The 19,538-nt window shown below is 34.1% G+C and overlaps 1 protein-coding gene across 7 annotated transcripts in view; it reads left to right on the top strand.

Annotated features, from left to right (window-relative positions):
* Positions 1-18,660, top strand: part of SENP6 (SUMO specific peptidase 6) — a 115,286-nt gene extending 96,626 nt beyond the window's left edge. For all 7 annotated transcript variants that reach the window (XM_036094083.2, XM_036094079.2, XM_036094078.2 and 4 more), the window contains 8 exons: positions 417-539; positions 1,715-1,807; positions 5,521-5,951; positions 11,726-11,829; positions 13,627-13,715; positions 15,076-15,144; positions 15,246-15,396; positions 17,492-18,660. In XM_036094083.2, coding sequence (XP_035949976.1) covers positions 417-539; positions 1,715-1,807; positions 5,521-5,951; positions 11,726-11,829; positions 13,627-13,715; positions 15,076-15,144; positions 15,246-15,396; positions 17,492-17,701 — 1,270 coding nt within the window. In that variant the 3' untranslated portion in view covers positions 17,702-18,660. The remainder of the gene's footprint in view (positions 1-416; positions 540-1,714; positions 1,808-5,520; positions 5,952-11,725; positions 11,830-13,626; positions 13,716-15,075; positions 15,145-15,245; positions 15,397-17,491) is intronic.
* The last annotated feature ends 878 nt before the right edge of the window (positions 18,661-19,538 follow it).

The following is a 19,538-nucleotide window of genomic DNA, read 5'->3' as shown; positions in this document are numbered from 1 at the left end:
CAATTTTATTCCTGGTAGTCAGTCTGTTCTAATTTTCTATTTCTTCTTGCTTCAGTTTTAGAAGGTTGTATATTTCTAGGTTGTCTAATTTGTTGACATAGAATTTTTCATAATATTCTCATAATTTTCTGTATTCCTCTGGTGGTTTTTATTTCTCCTTCATTTTTTTATTTTATTTTATTTATTTGAGTCTTCAAGATCAGATCTTGCAAATCATAGTTTTACTCTCAAGCATCACTTTTCATTCATTGAAAATAATCTATTAGTTACCATTGCCTAGAATATGAAGTAAATCTTGCTAATAAAGTCTTTCAGGTGTAAGAAAGGTTGATGTTGGCTAAATAGATATTTGATCACTGACTGTTTTTAGTATAAACTGTTAAATTCATTATATTTGGATTTTTTTTATAAAATAGATATTTGGTGCTTGAAAAACTGAAGAAAGAAGAAGCTGACCGAATTCATGTATTCAGTTCTTTTTTCTATAAACGCCTTAATCAGAGAGAAAGAAGAAATCTTCACGAAACAACTAATCTATCGTAAGTCAAGCTCTGAAAATATTTAACAGATGTAGTAAGTCACTCAAGTTTAATTTAATAAAAGATGCACTTGTATTGAGGTAACATCTTGTAATTCTATTGTCAGTTAGCAAAATTAATATAATTCATAATACTCTAAAGCCTCAAGAATATCTGGAATTCATAAAGGTTTTTGGTCCAATATCTAAATCAGTATTCCCCAAAATGTGCCTGACAATTAAAAAAAAATTACTTGGATACTTATTAAGTACAGATTGCTCTGTTTTACCCTAGATGTTCTATTCCTAATACTTTAGAGAGGAACCTGTGACTCTGTACTTTTAATAAGTTCTTTGGATAATTCTGCTCCAACAAGTTAAGGAAATACTGTTCTACATATTAGGCTTGAATCAGTTTGTTTTTAATTCCGCTCCATATAGTGATTTCATCCAGCCCTAATTTGCGCTGATAATTGGTCAAAAGATACATACAGAATGCCGTAAGGGCTGTCAATTGTCTTGAATTGATGGCTATTGTGCATAATATAAATAATAATATATATTTTTTAAGATTTTATTTATTTATTTGACAGAGAGAAACACAGCAAGAGAGGGAGCATAAGCAGGGGGAGTGGGAGAGGGAGAAGCAGGCTTCCCATCGAGCAGGGAGCCCAATGTGGGGCTCGATCCCAGGACCCTGGGATCCAAAGGCAGACGCTTAACAACTGAGCCACCCAGGCGCCCCAGTATAAATAATATTTTATACTGTTTCAGTGATTCCTAATTTTACATCTTAGAGTCGATGATAGTGATTGGTTTGACCAATGTTCATAGTCTATTTTATTTCATCTTTTGTAATGCTCATTTTTCCTGCTGTCTTCTCCTCAGTCATTATAGGTCATGGTCTGATACATTTCTCAATATAGTTGCTAATATGCAGTTATAAAAATAGTAGCACTGGTTCACTTAGTAAGTAGTAGCAGGAACTAAATAATTCTTTCTTGCAGATTCAGTGATGTCTGGTTTCACACCTTCCTAGCTCCGTCTGAGATGATCTATTTTCTTTCCCCAACTTGTTAAATCATCTTATACAACTGCTTTGTTAACATCTTAGTCTTTATAATTTATAAATGGCTGCATATAAGCTGAAGCACTAGAAACATTTCAGAAAGTGATAGTTTATCTCTTTTCTTATAGAATACAGCAAAAGCGACATGGGAGAGTAAAAACATGGACCCGGCATGTAGATATTTTTGAGAAGGATTTTATTTTTGTACCCCTTAATGAAGCGTGAGTAATAATTTTCTTTATGTAAATGTGAAGGCTATTTTTAGAAAATGTGTTTATGAGTTGAAGAATTCATTCATTTTTAAACTTCTTTCTGAAATTTGTTATATATGTCTATATTTATGCTGCTTATTTTATGAAAATTGATACAGTTTTTAGTGAATCATGTAAGATGTTGAATTTTATAAATACTAGCAAGAGATCTAATTTTGTTTTACTCATCAGTATAGAATAATGTCATTTTTAAAAAGTGGTGCTATAGTCTACCAAACATCCTACAGAACAGATTTTTTTATACAGAATGATGACTAGGTCACATAGATTTTGAATCTTTAGAAAACACTTTGGCTCTTAACCAAAAGAAGAAAAGATGGCTAAATTTATGTCATATACTCAAATTAAAAACCATGCTGACTACTTTAAGCTATTTTCTAGGTAAATGGAGGTGGTTAAATATTTTGTGTTCTCCCACAGTGACTAGAGAGGCATTGATGTGTAGGATAGTATTATTACACAGTTTAGACTTGAGAGATTTTATATTTCATTTTTCTGCTTTCCTATGCCTTCCAGCCAAAAACTCCCAGGAATACACCTGTAGTTGGACAACTTGGGTTTATTACTTACATCAAGGGAGAACACACACCATGGGCAACCATGGAGCCTCTCAGTAAAAGTGTGTTTGAAAGCGCCTGTAATAGAATTTGGGCTTTGGTTTGGTAATCGGGGGAGGATGTAAGGAAGCAGTTGTTTGCTTGGGTAAAGAAGTAGCATTTACCCATTTAGCAAAAAAGGGGAATATTTGGCATTTTTTTGGTTGCATTTTGATCTTGTTTGTCTCTGCTTAGACAAATTGAGAAATGTCCTTGCTTTGTCTCAGTTTATCATGGTTGCAGAGTAAGTTTGTCTGGGATTGGTATTCTGTAAGATTGTTTATGTCTAATAAGCCTAGCTGTGCCAGGCTAGCTTCTGAATATGCTCTTTTTTTTTCCTTACTATGAAAAACAGATTCAATAGTATAATCAAATTCTGTTTATTTCAAATCATACGTTAGGGTGCCTGGGTGGCTCAGTTGGTTGGGCAACTGCCTTTGGCTCAGGTAATGATCCTGGAGTCCGAGTATCGAGTCCTGCATCAGGCTGCCTGCTTGGTGGGGAGTCTGCTTCTCCCTCTGACCCTTCCCCCTCTCATGCACTCTCTCTCTAAATCTCTCTCTCTCTCAAATAAATAAATAAATAATAATAAAAAAAATCATACGTTAATCGTAAGACCTGTGCTCTCTAATGAACCCAGCCAAAGATAGGTAGGCTAGGTCAAAACACTGGTTATAGCTATAAAGCCTAACTTCTTTTTTTTTTTCTTTAAGATTTTTTTTTATTTATTCATTTGAGACACAGAGATACAGAGAGAGAGAGAGAGAAAGCATGAGCAGGGAGAGAGGCAGAGGGAGAGGGAGAAGCATGCTCCTCACTGAGCCAGGAGCCCGATGTGGGGCTCGATCCCAGGACCCTGGGATCATGACCTGAGCTGAAGGCAGGCGCTTAACCATCTGAGCCACCCAGGCACCCCAAGCCTAACTTCGTCAGAGCTATATATTTAAGTCAAACATAGTGTCATAATTGAAAACCAAGTGTAAAACTAATTCTTGATTTCTTCATTATCCTCAAAAATAAGGTTTCTTGACAGTAATTTGTCATAAAGACTAACATGTGAGCTGCTTGCTTAGGTGAAAGAGAAGATACACATAGAGAGCTATTTGTCAGAAATGAATTATAAAAATTTAAGGTACAGACTTTAGCAATAGAGGCACATTCCTCTTAGTGTATCTGCGGTGGATTAAAGCTATGATTAATCCTTCTAGTTACCTTGGTGAAAGATAGAGAATGAACAAAGATGTAGAGTCAGTAAAGAATTCTGCAAAAGAACTATGCCCCTAGTAGATGAAGAATAGCCTCCAAATCCTGAGGGTTCGTTTTGTTTTGTTTTTGAAGAGCTAAAGCCACAAATAGTTCTGTTCGCTAATTATTTTAGATAGGCTGCTGTGTTTTTGCTGTTTTATTTTTAATTTTCTTGGTAGTGGTAGTTTCTTAAACTTTAAAGTTTATAAGCTATTTGTTAAAAATTGATAAGGAAAAAATGTCAACATTTAGATCCAGTCGATCTTAAGTGAAATTACTTGTTTTAGTCTCTTCTCTCACTGGTCGTTTAAGGTCAATGTGTAGCTGCTATTAAGAGGGATCATAAAAGCAAAATCCTGTCGCTTAGAGGTTGAAAATAACCTCAGTTATATCTAATTCAGGTTTCTCCTTTCGGCTAGGTAAAGAAAGAATTTTTCTTAGTTTTTAGGTGTCTAACAGAAAATTTATGCCTTGTACATATTAGTCATAGCTAAGAAATGTTAAAAACTGTGATAGACTTTGGTTATACATTTAGATTGAGAACTGCTATATTATACCGTATTAATCAATTTTTAAAACATATTTCTTCACATTTAACTTTTTTTGACATTGAGCTGTGACTTACAGTCAGCCAAATCTTGGAATATAGTGAGAAAGATGGTGTGTTGCTCTTTCTACTACCCTAGTCTGACCTAAGTCCATAGGATAGTGAGGGTTAATAAAGAACAAAAGAGAAGCATTCCTCCATCTTGCCTTAAAAATACTGAGGATGAAGCCAGGCTCTGTCACCCTTGGTTTGTGCTATCTGATGAAGAGACAATTAGTGTTTCTTCATACTACCTTGGAGGAATTTAACATTTTGTAAAAGTGAGAATATAGAATAACTTTTGTTCATATCAAGCTAATGCATTTTTTCACTCCTCAAGCACCTATTGAATACCCTATTATATGACAAACACTGTACTCAGCTAATAAGTTCTCTGACATCTGTAGCCTGTTCATTGTATCCTAGCATACAACACTGTCTAGGAAATAGTAAGCCCCTAATAAAATCCCTCATTAGATTAATGAATATTAGCCAATGTTAGCTGTACAGCTTTTTACTCGTAGCTTCTAACCTATTATTGGAAACCATGATACCTGAATTTAGCTATATCAGGAGCACCCACCTGATAGCTGGAACTCTACTAATACTAAAGTTTTATAATGATGCTTAAATAGATACGTTATTTCATTTTAGTGGTATATACATCTCAATAAGCATAAGACAAAGAATTATTTAATATTTTCAACATTAAGCAATGCCTAACCTTATTCTTAAGAAAAACAGACATGGGGTAAAAGTTTTTTTAAAAGCTATATTATATGTGCAATATTTAGAAAAATGCTTAAAATTATACAGTCCATTTAGACTTCTGAAAACATTTTAGTCTTGAGGCTAGTTTTCTATTCTTTGACATAAATAGGTCAAGGGGAAGGTTAATGAGAATGGTGAATTACAGTGATCTAATTTATATTTTCTTAAATTGTCTAAAAATAAGAATGAATTTTTCATTCAAAAAGCAATAAAGTTTCAAAGGATGTTTGCAAAAGTGAATGCAGGCTACATAATTCTAAAAAAATTATGTTGTTTTTGAATAGACATTATATTCTATTAATGATCATATAAACAAGTGGATTCATTTGAGAATTGAAAAAATTGGGTGTTCTTAAGAAATTTGTTGACAGAAGCTTTAGAAAAAATATTTCAATTGATATTTATTGCCAAATATAATAAACTCTCTTAATAATATATTCAGTAGTTTCATTTGTTTTTTACAGTGCACACTGGTTTTTGGCTGTTGTTTGTTTCCCTGGTTTGGAAAAACCAAAGTATGAACCTAATCCTCATTACCATGAAAATACAGTCATGCAAAAATGTTCAGCTGTAGAGGACAGTTGTATTTCTTCTCCTTCAGCCAGTGAAATGGACAGTTGTTCACAAAACTCTTCTGCCAAGCCTGTAATTAAGAAGATGCTAAACAGAAAACATTGCGTAGCTGGAATTGATTCAAGTGCCGAACAGGAAGAAAGTGACCCTCATTATCGGAGAAACATAGGCAGCGTGAAATGTAGTCTGAAAAAAATAAATCATACTGCAAGTGAAAATGAAGAATCAAATAAAGGAGAATCTACATGCCAGAAAGTTGTTGATAGGACTAAAAGTGAAAATGGCCTACAGAATGAATATTTAAGTTCTATGCACCATACAGGTACGTTTCTAAATGTTTTGAAAGAATCAAGGAATTCAGAATAAATTGGATTTTTTTATATAGGATTAAGATTTCAGAGCATACTTTTTTTTAAAGTCAGATTTATCAAGATATGACTTATTTACAGAAACATTCACCTATTTTATAAGTATAGTTCAGTGAGCTTTGATAAATATGTACAGTCATGTAATCTCTACAATAAACAAGATTTAGAACTTTTCCATCACTCCAAAAAATTCCAAATTGTACTACAAGGTCTACATTTTTCATTTATAGCAACTTGGATTTATTCTTATTTCATCGGCAGTTTACTGTATTTGGCACAAATAGTAGTTGGACAGTCTTAGATCTATAAGGCAAATTAGTTCATTCTTCTCAATTTACAGATGGGCAAATAGCGATCAAATAGCGAGAGTCAGAAATTAAAGCCTTTTCCTCCAAAATAGTTGTTGACATCAAATGAAAGGTTAGTTCCTTATCCCTCACTCTCTTTCATGTTTCAGTGGGAAGAAGGGCGCTAGCCCAACCTCTGCTTTTTTTATTTCCATTCAGTTCTAATGAATTGAATTTTTTCCCTTGAATCAGTTCCATATTTCTAGCACTTGTTAGAGAAATCTAAAGTGTCTCTTCCAGTACTTAAGTTTCATATCAAATCAATTGTGTAATTTTCTCTCAATCTCAAAAGTAAAATAATTATTTCATAAAATCCATAATATGCTATGACATGTGCCTTGCTTATTAAGCTGTGAATAAATCTACATTTTCTTTGGAGGAAAAAAGTCAGAATAAGGCATAGAAGAAATTATGTGAATTCAGAAAGAACCTATAAAAATTAAGAAGGCTGGCGCACCTTGGTGGCTCAGTTGGTTAAGCGTTTGACTCCTGGTTTCGGCTTGGGTCATGGTCTTGGGGTTGTGGGATCAAGCCCAAAGTCAGGTTCCATACTCAGTGCGGAGTCTGCTTCAGATTCTTTTTCCCTCTGCCCCTCCCTGCTCACACGCTCTCTCTAAAATGAATAAAATCTTTAAAAAAAATTAAGAATGCTGAACATAGTCTTGGTACTTTTACTGCCTTATTTTAGTAACTCAGAAAGCTGTTGAGTTTGATAAAAATATTTTTGGGGCGCCTGGGTGGCTCAGTCATTAAGCGTCTGCCTTCAGGGCTCAGGTCGTGATCCCAGGGTCCTGGGATCGAGCCCCGCATCGGGCTCCCTGCTCCGGGGGAAGCCTGCTTCTCCCTCTCCCACTCCCCCTGCTTGTGTTCCCTCTCTCACTGTGTTTCTCTCTGTCAAATAAATAAATAAAATCTTTAAAAAAAATTTTTTTTATTTGTTTGACGTATTAGCTGCATAAATCTGACATTAGCCCTAGAGTGATGATCTTTGTGCCCTTTGGGAGGTATAAGATAAGCAGCAGAAGGGGGAAATTTAGCAGTTACAGCAAAAAAGTACATGTAACATAAATATTTGCTTTTCTAACTCACTTTTCAGTCTATTTCATTAGGCAGGAAATGTAATGAAGATAGACAAAGTAGGTAATCACCGAGTGCTGCCTATATTATTTTTCAGTTTTCGTATTTTAATACTTGAGTAGAAAAAAAATAAGAGGCAGTAAATAGTCATATTAAAGATTAATTACCATTTTGGCACTCTGAAGCCTAAGCCTTCAAGGCAGTATGAATTGTTTCTCATTCCCTTGAAAACAAAGTCTTGCCAGTTAGCACATGAAAAGATGATGGACATCATTAGACATAAGGGAAATATAAATCAAAACCACAATGAGATACTTCTTCATATCACACTAGTATGGCTACAATCAAAAAGTCAGATACTAATAAGTGTTGGTGAGGATGTGGAGAAATCAGAACCCTCATATATTATTAGTGGGAATGTAAAATGGTGCAGGTGCTTTCTTTGGAAGACAGTTTGATAGTTTCCTCAAAAAATTAAATGTAGAGTTATAATATGACCCAGCAGTTTCACGCCTACATATATATCCAAGAGAAATAAAAACACACAAAAACTTGGGCATGAATGTTCATTGTAGCATTATAGTAGCCAAAATGTAGAAGCAACCCAAATGTTCATCAGCTGACAAATGGATAATCAGTTAGTGACATATCTATCCACTGAAATATTAGATCGTAAAAAGATACGAAATACTGATACATGCTACAACATTGCTGAGGCTTGAAAATATTGTATAAGTAGTCACAAAAAACCACGTATTATACGATTCCATTTGTATGGAATCTCCTGAACAGGAAAATTTATAGAGTAGATTAGTAGCTGCTTAGGGCTAATGTGGTGTGGCAAATAGGAGTGTGGGGGGGAGGTAGGGGGGAATAATAGCTGAAAGGTACAGGGTTGGTTTCTTAATGAGGTTCAAAAATTTACTCTGATGAGGGACGCCTGGGTGGAATAGTTGGGTAAGCATCTGAGTCTTGGTTTCGGCTCAGGTGATGATCTCAGGGTAGTGAGATTGAGCCTGGCGTCAGACTCCATGCACAATGCAGAGTCTACTTAAGACTGTCTCTCCCTCGGGGCACCTGGGGGGCTTAGATGGTTAAGCATCTGCCTTCGGCTCAGGTGTTGATCTCAGGGTCCTGGGATCGAGCCCCACATCGGGCTCCCCACTTGGCAGGGAGCCTGCTTCTCCCTCTCCCTCTCCCTCTACTGTTCCCCTTGCTTGTGCTCGCACTCTGTCAAATAAATAAATAAAATCTTTAAAAAAAAAAAAAAAAGACTGTCTCTCCCTCTACCTTTGCCCCTCCCCCTGCTTGCACACGCTCTCTCTCTCTTTCTCTCAAATAAATATTTAAAAATAATAATTAATGGGGCACCTGGGTGGCTCAGTCATTAAGCGTCTGCCTTCAGCTCAGGTCATGCCCAGGGTCCTGGGTTCGAGCCCTGCATCGGGCTCCCTGCTCCGCGGGAAGCCTGCTTCTCCCTCTCCCACTCCCCCTGCTTGTGTTCCCTCTCGCTGTGTCTCTCTCTGTCAAATAAATAAAAAATCTTTAAAATAATAATAATAAATAAAAATAATTAAAAAAATAAAATTTACTCTGATGATAGTTGCACATCTGTGCAGATATATAAAAACAACTGAATTGTACACTTTAAATGGGTGAATTGTATGATATGTGTTATATTTCCATAGAACTCTTTAAAGTTCCCCTTTGATCAGTAATCTCATACTATAATGTGAATTAAAATTAAAAATGAATTAAAGTTCATGACCTAAAGCAATGGGACAAAGCCTACAGCTTCATATACACAAACCCCAGAAACTTCTAATGGCCCTCTCCTTCAAATTAATGTTCTAGTTGAGTAATATCCAGTTAAATAAGTAAATATCCTCACTAATCCTAGTGGAGACCAAAGTAAAGAATCCTCTGTTTTACGAAGTTTGACTTTTTAGTATCTGTTTATCCTTTTTTTTCCAACTATAGTTTGTGTATTTGTTTTTTTTTTGTTTTTAGTTTGTGTGCAACCATATCAATTCCATCTTCCTTAAGGGAAATTAACTTACCTTTATTGGGTGTGATACACTGATATTTTCTGTTCTTTTTGATGCTTGCCTTAATCCAATGATGATAGTGTCCCACAGTTTGAAAACTAGTGCTCTAGAGTGAGTCTGCATTTCTGTGCTTTCATCAAATGTTTCCAAGGGATCATTCACCCAAAAGCACTCTGAGGTGCTTTTACTATCTCAGAGAGCTTGGTTAAGTAGTCTGTCCTATATAAAATGATGGCATATTTAAGAAGAGCTTATAAAAATTTCTGTGATTATGATTACTATCTCAATAACTGATTTCTGTTTTGCCTGGGAATATAATTGACACGATTTAAACGAAGCATTTTATTATATTTATTTATTTTATTTTATTTTATTTTATTTTTTAAGTAATCTCTACATCCAACTTGGGGCCCAAATTTACAACCCCAAGATTAAGAGTTGCACACTTCACTGACTGAGCCAGCCAGGCGCCCTTAAACAAAGCATTTTAGGTAGTTTTAATATAGTTTTAACTATCGAACACATAGAGTCACAAGTGTCGACTCCTAATGTCAGATAACATGCTGTAGTAAATAAGTGGGAATTGTATCTGGGAGTGATTAAAAAAACAGTTGAGTTATCACCTCTCAGCGTACACCAGGATATTTGTTTACTTCACTATTTAAATTATTTTTCTCCCTTTTTTTAAATGCACATATATTTAATTGTGTAAGGTTTATATTTATATTACACAGCTTCTGTAGATATGAATAATTGGCTGCTAGAATATCTTGATTATAATCGATTCTGAATTGCCTGAGGATTTGGACAGATATTATTCAAATACAGATATTTTAGTTTCAAACAAACATAAAAATACAGATTTTTGAAAAAAATTGAAAAGGCTATTTTTCATATAAAAAGATTTACCATAGTGCTTTATTATTTATTTTAAATAGTACGTTTCCAATCACAACATTTAGAGAGAGAGACATCTTTCTTTTCAGGAGCATGTTTTATTTTGCTGTCTTCCCACCCCATCTTGCTTATATTAATATATTTAAATCCCCTTTAATAACTTACACAAAAATAAACTTTTATCCTGTCTAAAATACCTTTAAGTCATACGTTTTAAAGTGGAAAAGGTATACTCTTTAATAAATAGATCACTGAATTTGGTATTAAAGTCCCTCGGTTTTCATTATTTTCATGTAAACCTTATATTTCTTTGAAACCTTATGTTTCTTTGAAACATATTTCATGTGTGATTAGCGTCTTCCAGCAAAATATTTTATTTTTAAAGATTTAGATTCTTGAAACTGACCTTTAAAAGTATCAATTTCAAATTTTTCTTATGAGTCATTTCATATTACCAGCATCGATATTTGGCTTGTCTCATTTTATTTTATTGAAAAGTCAGTGACTATAACAAAACATGAAGGAAAAATATTCAGGGGTGCCTTAGTGGCTCAGTCAGTTATGAGTCCGACTCTTGATTTCAGCTCAAGTCATGGTCTCAGGGTCATGAGATCGAGCCCCATGTCAGGCTCTGCGCAGGGCATGGAGCCTGCTTAAGATTCTCTCTCTCCCTCTCCCTCTGCCCCTCCACTCCTCACTTGTGCACACGCTCTCTCTCTCTCAAAATAATAATAAAAAATAAATTTAAGAAAAAGAAGGAAAAATACACAGAGTTGGAAAACTCATCCATAGCTACTATTCTACATCATGATTATTTTCATTTTTGTATTTTTCTTTTTATTATTTGTCCCAAAACAAGCCTGTTTAACTTAATTTTAATCATGTTTTTAATCTGTATTATACAATTTTTCACAATTTTATAATTTTAATTTAAAAAATGTATAATATTTTATGTTCTACAATTAGCTAACTGTTCCTATCATTGGACATTAGGTTATTTTTAGACTATTGTAGCTTCTGTTACTAAAGATAACTAGCATACCTAGCACAAAAATGTTTTAATATACATACATGTATATATCTGTATATATTTAAATATACATATATTTATAATATAATTGATACCTAGTTTTAAATTTTAATAGAATTAAATTTTAATGAATAAATTTAATGAATTCTCTGAGTTGTAGAAGCAACTTTGTAATTGATATTGAATCCAGGTTTTTATTAGAAGTAAGTTATATTTGAAATTACATGTTAATGCAGATACTATATAATTAATTACTAGCATTTTAATATCATATACTATAAGTTATGTGCATGTCCTTTTTTAAGTTATATAATGTTTCTTATTTATAGATGGCTTAAGCAAAATTAGACTAAACTATAGTGATGAATCAACTGAAGGTAGCAAAATGCTTGAAGATGAACTGATCGACTTCTCAGAAGATCAGGATAACCAGGTAAAACCTAATGCTTAGCAAAAAGCTCCAATATCTTATCTAATTAAGTTTTTCTTTGGAGTCCTATAAGCGATTCCTTCTACCAGTAACTCATGCCTTCTGAACTTGGGTCTCATCTCAAAGCACAAACCTAAGTTTTTAATTCAGAAGTTGCCAGGATAACTGTATAGGGTTGTTTTGTTTTATTTTTCTTTTTAGGGTTTTTGTTGTAGTTTTTGCCATCGTGGGTTAAACTAACATTACCTACCTCAGAAAAGTTTTAATACAAAATTGATTCTCCCACCTAAACTCAGCCACTACCCCCACTAACCTTGCCATTCCTTTCTCTTCCTCTTTTAAAAGCACTTATGGGTCATACTTAACCTTAACCTTTGGTCTAACTTATTCAGGAGGCAAATGTAGATACTTGATTATGTGGTGCTTTCAGCACAGCAAAATTATTATTTTTCCCACATTTCCAGTGAGTCTTTTCTTTCTTCTAGTTTAATGTATATGTATCACGGCAGGAGCATATAATATTTAGTTAAAACTAACATAGGTAAATTCTCCTATTTCCTTAGAGTTCCATTTGCTCTAGTATATTTTACTTACACCAAAAATAAAATGTATTTTTAAAATATTTTATGACTTCAGTTAAAGAGGGCTTTATATTGAAAGAAAAGTTTGTAAGAATCTTACAGCATTCCATTTCTTTAATCTCTGACCTTTCTTTAGTTGTTTGAATAAACTTTGAGTTTATCTAATAGTGAAGATAGCTTTGTACTGCACCCAGTTTTCGTTTTGCAATCCTCCAGTGAACAAAAGCCCATTTTTTGTTATGTCCCTTGCTGTACAATGTATGTCTAAGAAATACGGTTTTTCTCTGCAACTTATACAGGCATATATATATGGGTTATATTCAAGGTTTATAATGAGTGCTGTTCTTATGCTCCTTTGGTTGTAACAGTTATATGAACTAGCTAATCTGTGTTTTATTATTTCTATTGCTGATTATTTTATTTATAAGGTTGCCAGAAACTTTCTAAAGAACAGGGAAAGCCAAGCCTTGTTTTACATTCAAGATAATCTACAAAATAAGACACAATGTCATTAAGTTGTCTTAAGTGAAGTGCATATATGGTTCTGTCAAGGAGGTGTTTCCAAAAACCCTTTAAATATTTCTGATTGAAAAAATTATTTATGTAAAAGAATAATAAATACAAGTCATTCATGTTCCTATTGTGAAACAGTTGTTTTAGCCAACAAACTAAATTTTTGTAGAAATATCTAAAATCGGGCGCCTGGGTGGCTCAGTCGTTAAGCGTCTGCCTTCGGCTCAGGTCATGATCCCAGGGTCCTGGGATCAAGCCCCGCATCGGGCTCCCTGCTCCACGGGAAGCCTGCTTCTCCCTCTCCCACTGCCCCTGCTTGTGTTCCTTCTCTCACTGTGTCTCTCTCTGTCAAATAAATAAATAAATAAAATCTTAAAAAAAAAAAAGAAAGAAATATCTAAAATAGAGCAGTAGTATTTGAAGAAGAATCAGTCATACTATATTCAGTCTTTAAAATTTTCTTTTACTTGAAAATAGATGTAACAGTTTTTCATAGCCTTCTGATTAGTAGTTTCTTTTCATTAAGATATCAGTGTTGTGGCATTAGATAATTAGAATCAAGTGACCACATTTTCTCATGTCTGGTGACTATTAAATAGAAAAAATTTCCATATTTGCTACAAAGATTTTTATCATCAATAGTGCTATTTTGTGAGGTTATTATTTAGATTGTATATCTTCACTACTAACAGGCTGTCTTTTATAGGATGATAGCAGTGATGATGGATTCCTTGCCGATGACAACTGCAATTCAGAAATAGGACAGTGGCATTTAAAGCCTACTATCTGTAAACAGTAAGCATTAACTTTATATCTTGCATACTGCATGATAAATTTTATTTACACACCCTCATAGAATAAAACATAACTGGACAGTTTTTATTCAAACAAGTCCTTAAATGTCACAAAACCTGTCAAGATGAGTGAGGAGAATTGGGTTATGCCCATGGTCCAGGGCTCAAGTTGAGGAGAATGGATAATCATTTCTCTGTTTGAATGTGAAGTGGAATCTTGCAAAAAACACTGGATTCTAAACTAATTTTTTTTTTCTTTTTCTTTTTTTAAGTAATTTCTACACTCAATGTGGGGCTTGAACTCACAGCCCTGAGATCAAGAGTTGCATGCTCCACTGACTGAGCCAGCCAGGTGCCCCTAAACTAATTCTTCTATATGATGATTACCTGTTTTGTTATCTATAATAGGTTTTAGTTAAAAATGGGATTATTTCAGGGCACCTGGCTGGCTCAGTCAGAAGAGTGTGTGTGACTCTTGATATTGGGTTTGTGGAGTTGAGCCCCATATTGGGTGTAGAGATTACTAAAAAAAAAAAAAAAAAAATTAAAGAAAATGGAATTATTTCTACTTTGCATGGTCCCACTTCTGGTAATTTGGAATCTGGGGATGTTCAAATTTTCAGAATTATTTTGACATTACTAAATTTTGTATTCTTTTAAGGAACCAACAGTGGAACTTTAGTGAAATATGTTAATAATAAGATGTGGTTCAATTAATATTCTACAATTTGGTTTTTTTGTTGTTATTGGTATGTTTTGTTTTTGTTTTTTAAAGATTTTATTTATTTGTCAGAGAGAGTACAAGCCAGGGGGAATGGCAGGCAGAGGGAGAAGCAGGCTCCCCACTGAGCAAGGAGCCCGATGTGGGACTCTATCCCAGGACCCTGGGATCATGCCCTGAGCCAAAGGCAGGCGCCTAACCGACCAAGCCACCCAGGTGTCCCTGCAATTTGGTATTTAATATAACCATGGATATTTAAGTATTGTGTTAGGGTATATGTATCTGTAAGATTTATTTCTTCCCCAAGTTTTACTGAGGCAAGAGAATTTTGAATATTTAAATTCTGTTGTTAGTGCTCATTTTTTTATGCCTTTTTAACATTATAAAGTACTGGGGCACCTGGGTGGCTCAGTCGGTTAAGTGGTTAAGCGTCTGCCTTCAGCTCAGGTCATGATCCCAGGGTCCTGGGGTCGAGCCCCACTTTGGGCTCCCTGCTCAGCGGGGAGTCTGCTTCTCGCTCCTGCTTGTGCTGTACTCTCACTCGCTCTCTCTCTCTCTGTCTCTCAAATAAATAAATAAAATAATCTTTAAAAAACAAAAACATTATAAAATATTAACATTTGGTCATTTCACCCTGCAGACCTTGTATCCTACTGATGGACTCACTTAGAGGCCCTTCTCGATCAAATGTTGTAAAAATTCTAAGAGAGTAAGTTCAAAACCATAATTTGTACTTTGTATTCTGGTGGGAATGAGGGACTGTTTGTATATTTATATATGTATATTCTTACTATATGTGCATTATTGCAGGTATTTAGAGGTGGAATGGGAAGTTAAAAAAGGAAGCAAAAGAAGTTTTTCCAAAGATGTTATGAAAGGCTCTAATCCAAAAGTACCCCAGCAAAACAACTTCAGTGATTGTGGTGTATATGTGTTACAGTATGTAGAGAGCTTTTTTGAGGTGGGTTTCAGTATGTTGGATCTGATATAATAAATAATAAAATAGTGTATAGTGACTCCTTAGACAACACGGGTTTGATTTTTTTTTTTATAAATACAGTACAGTACTATAAATGTATTTTCTCTTCCTTGTGATTTTCATAATATTTTATTTTCTCTAGCTTTATGTAAGAATACAGTAATATAATACATATAACATAAAAAATATGTGTTAATTGACTGCTTATGTTACTGGTAAGGATTCTGGTCAATAGTAGGCCATTAGTAGATAAGTTTTTCAGGCATCAAAAGTTCTTTGTGGATTTTGGACTTCACAGGGTCAGCGCCCCAAATCCCCACATTGTTCATGGGTCAACTGTATTTGACCTTATATTAATGTAAAAAACACAATAAGGAAATATTTTAAAGAATTTGAAAACCATTTCAAAAATTTTTCCAGGAAGCAGAAACTCCCAAATTGGAGAATTTTTAAAGCATAAAAAGACTATTTATATTTTATCAAATCCAAGGTTTGTTGACTTCATTCTCATCACTCTGATAACTCTCCCTCTCCGCTAACTCTTCCCATCTTAAGAAATCTCTCCCATGATTCGGACTTTCACCCTCTTTTCTCCCCTTTATGGATATATTTATGGAGAAGTATTTATATTCACTGTGTTCATTTCCACAAATCCTAATTGTTTCTCAGATCTCTGTAATCTGGCTTTACTCTCATCCTTACATTGAAATTGTTACCAACCTCCCAGCACCACTTGACACTGTTGACCATTCCTTCTTCATAATGTTTTCTTCCTTTGACTTCAGGGATACAATACCATACCTCTCTTGAATATTTTTTATAGTTATCTTGACTCTTGGGGTGCCTGGGTGGCTCAGCTGGTTAAGCGTCTGCCTTCGGTTTAGGTCATGATCCTGGGGTCCTGGGATTGAGCCCCCTGTCAGGCTCCCTGTTCAGCAGGGAGCTTGCTTCTCCCTCTGCCCCTCCCCGCTGCTCATGCTTGTGCTCTCATGCGCGCTCTCTCTCTCAAATAATATCTTTAAATAAAAAAGATAACTCAACTATCTTTAAAAAAAATTACCTTGACTCCTTCCTCTTCATCCATCACCAGTATAGCGCTCAGTTCTCTGAATTCTATCACTTAACGTTATATATGTTCAATTCTTTATCCCTGCTGCCACTTTCTAAGCCCAATAACTGGCATCACCATTTTAAATTGCTGCACCAGTCTCTAAGCATGCTGCCTTTTATATTTCACATTTGTTTTCCAGAAACTGAAATCTAATCGTTTTACTCCTCTTGCTCTTGGGCTAAAGATGAAAATGCTTCACATGGCCTGTGTGACCCAACTTCTGTCGAAGCTTCTAGCTTCATTCATTTCCTACCATTCTTACTCTAGCATTCTGTGTATCAGCCACCTGAATGTCATTAAGTTTCTTGTATTGTGTCATGTTTTTTCTTGCCTCTAGCCCTTGATACATATGTCCCTACCTGGGATGTTCTTCCCAGTTGCTTCTGTCATTCTTTACTGGACTAACTCCTACTCATTCTTCAGGTCTTAGCTTAAATATCACTTCTTCTTGGAATTGTGTTAAGCGCCCAGGCATGGATTTTCATAGGACTTTCTGCTTTTACTCTCAGAATACTTGTCATGTCCATTGTTTTTAATTGTTATCTGTCTATCTAGACTAGGGTCAGCAAACCATTAAAAGGGCCAAGTAGTAAATATTTTAGGCTCTGTGGCCATACAATTTCTATGTCTACTCTCTGTTCAGCTATTGCGGCATGAGCACATCCACAGGCGATGTAAATGAGTTATTGTGGCTGTGTTTCAGTAAGGCTTTATTTACAAAAATAGACAGTAGGCAGAATGAGGCCCACTAGCTGTAGTTTGCTGACCTCTGGTCTAGACTATAAGATCTTTAGGCAAAAACTGTCTCATTATCTCCAGTGCCTAGCATAATATCTGGCATGAGATAGATAATTAAATACTTACTAAATGAGTTATTGATTTTTCATTTTTAACTCTGGAATGCTTTTGTGATTGAAACTAAAATATTATAATTTTCTAATGTACATTTAATATTTTTATTTCCAGAATCCAATTCTCAATTTTGAACTACCTATGAATTTGGCAAACTGGTTTCCTCCCCCAAGAATGAGAACAAAAAGAGAAGAAATCCGAAACATAATTCTGAAGCTTCAGGAAGATCAGAGCAAAGACAAAAAGAAGCATAAGGACACTTACTCAACAGAAACATCTTTAGGTGAAGGAACAGAACAATATGTCAATAACATCTCAGATTGATCCATTTCTGATGCTTGTCAGTATTGCCTTCAGAAACTGAGTGACTTTCAACTTTGGATATAGACAGTAAAGAACTGAAGTGTTCACTACTCAGAGTGATCTGGAAATGTTAATGCTTGTATAAATGTCATATAATTAATTTCCAATGGAGTATGTATTAAGTAAAAGTTTGTAAATATGTTAATGAGGCCAATTTTTCCAGCATTTATAATTATTTTTTTCACTTGTTAGGAAGCTTTTGTTATGTATTTTCTGTTAATAGTACTTAAAACTGCAACTTCTAAACACAAAATAAATAAAAAGAAAATATTTATAGGAGGAAATGATTAATTTGATATTCTTTAGTGAACTTGTATTAAATTCCTTAGTGAGTGTGACATATTTCATGGGAATATTCAAGTATCTATGATAATCTTTTGACCTTCTGCATTTGTTCTAAAATAACTTGAAACATGAAAATATGATTAAATATAAGACATTTTGGACAAGAAGGACATCTTCATATGCTTGTATAGTGGAAAAAAGTAACAGCTTTTTAATTCATACACTCCCTTGTGTTCAGAGAACCCCAAAAATGTAATATTTATAATTTTACACAAATATTTAAGAAGCAGTATTAAGAGAAATTCAAAGAAAAATAACCTTGAATTATACTACTAAATAATAATTATACTTTATCATACCTTATTGTCAAGTACATTTCTGAAGACATCAAAGACTCAGGTTAAAACTATTTTGGTAAGTGCAGCTTAAATTTCAAATATCCCATGTTATCTTTCTATATTATAGCTTAAAGTATGCTACAATCTGTGTGATATAGTTAATTAATAAACGTTTTTAATCTGTGTGGACACAGGAATTTAAATAGGAATTTACTATTTTTTGTAATGGCTTTTGCTATTTTTTCATTGCTCATTTTGTTCTCGTTATTTTGATAAACAACGTATCAGATTTCTGTGCTTGAGTTTTTTAGTGTAAATTATTTTTACATGTAAAAGTACTGTCTTTAAATTAGTTGCATAATGCAGAAAAAAAAATCTACCTTGAATTCCCCTTTAAAAATACTAAAATGTGATGGTTTTGATGACAGATTTATAACTCATGTAGGGATTGTGCATATATCTGCTGAAACTCTTATTTTCAAATGAAATATTATACATTTCTTTTGAATTAACTTTGAGACTTGAAATATATATTTTAAAAGTCTTTTTTTTTGTTAAATAATTTTAAAATGCACATATAACAAAAGTAGTTGAGAATAAAGTAAAGGCCATTTTTATCATCAGCAATTTTTCTTTAATCTGGCCAAATCTGGCAATGTGACCAACGTTTTAGGCTATTTTCTTGAATTTAATAAGGTCCATGGGTGTGTTTTTGGTGTATGGGGGTGTTGTTAAAAGAAAAATCTATTGAGACACACTCATTAAGGGAAATATTAAAATGTAAGCTTAAGGAAGGTCACCATTAGTGGTATCAATTACAAATTTGTTACTTTGAATATTTTAACATTTTTAATTTCAGATTACATTATTTCTTTTTCAGGAATACCCTAGAGCTATTAGCTTAAATTATGAAAAAGTAAAATTAAGAGTTTGGGGCCCCTGGGTGGCTCAGTCGGTTGAGCGTCTGACTCTTGATCTCAGCTCAGGTCTCGATCTCAGGGTTGTGAATTTGAGCCCTGCATTGGGCTCCACACTGGGCATGGAGCCTACCTTAAAAAAAAAAAAAAATTAATTTTATTACTTACTGAATATGGACAAGAAAATGAAAAGTATTTTAAAAATCTGATAGCAGTAAGTAAAATTGGCATATTTAATTTTTTAATGTACTGAATTTT

This window comes from Halichoerus grypus, chromosome 9 (assembly GCF_964656455.1).
Source record: "Halichoerus grypus chromosome 9, mHalGry1.hap1.1, whole genome shotgun sequence".
Taxonomy (NCBI): Eukaryota; Metazoa; Chordata; class Mammalia; order Carnivora; family Phocidae; genus Halichoerus; species Halichoerus grypus.
Note: the sequence above shows the minus strand (reverse complement) of the source record. Positions and strands in the feature narration are given on the sequence as shown.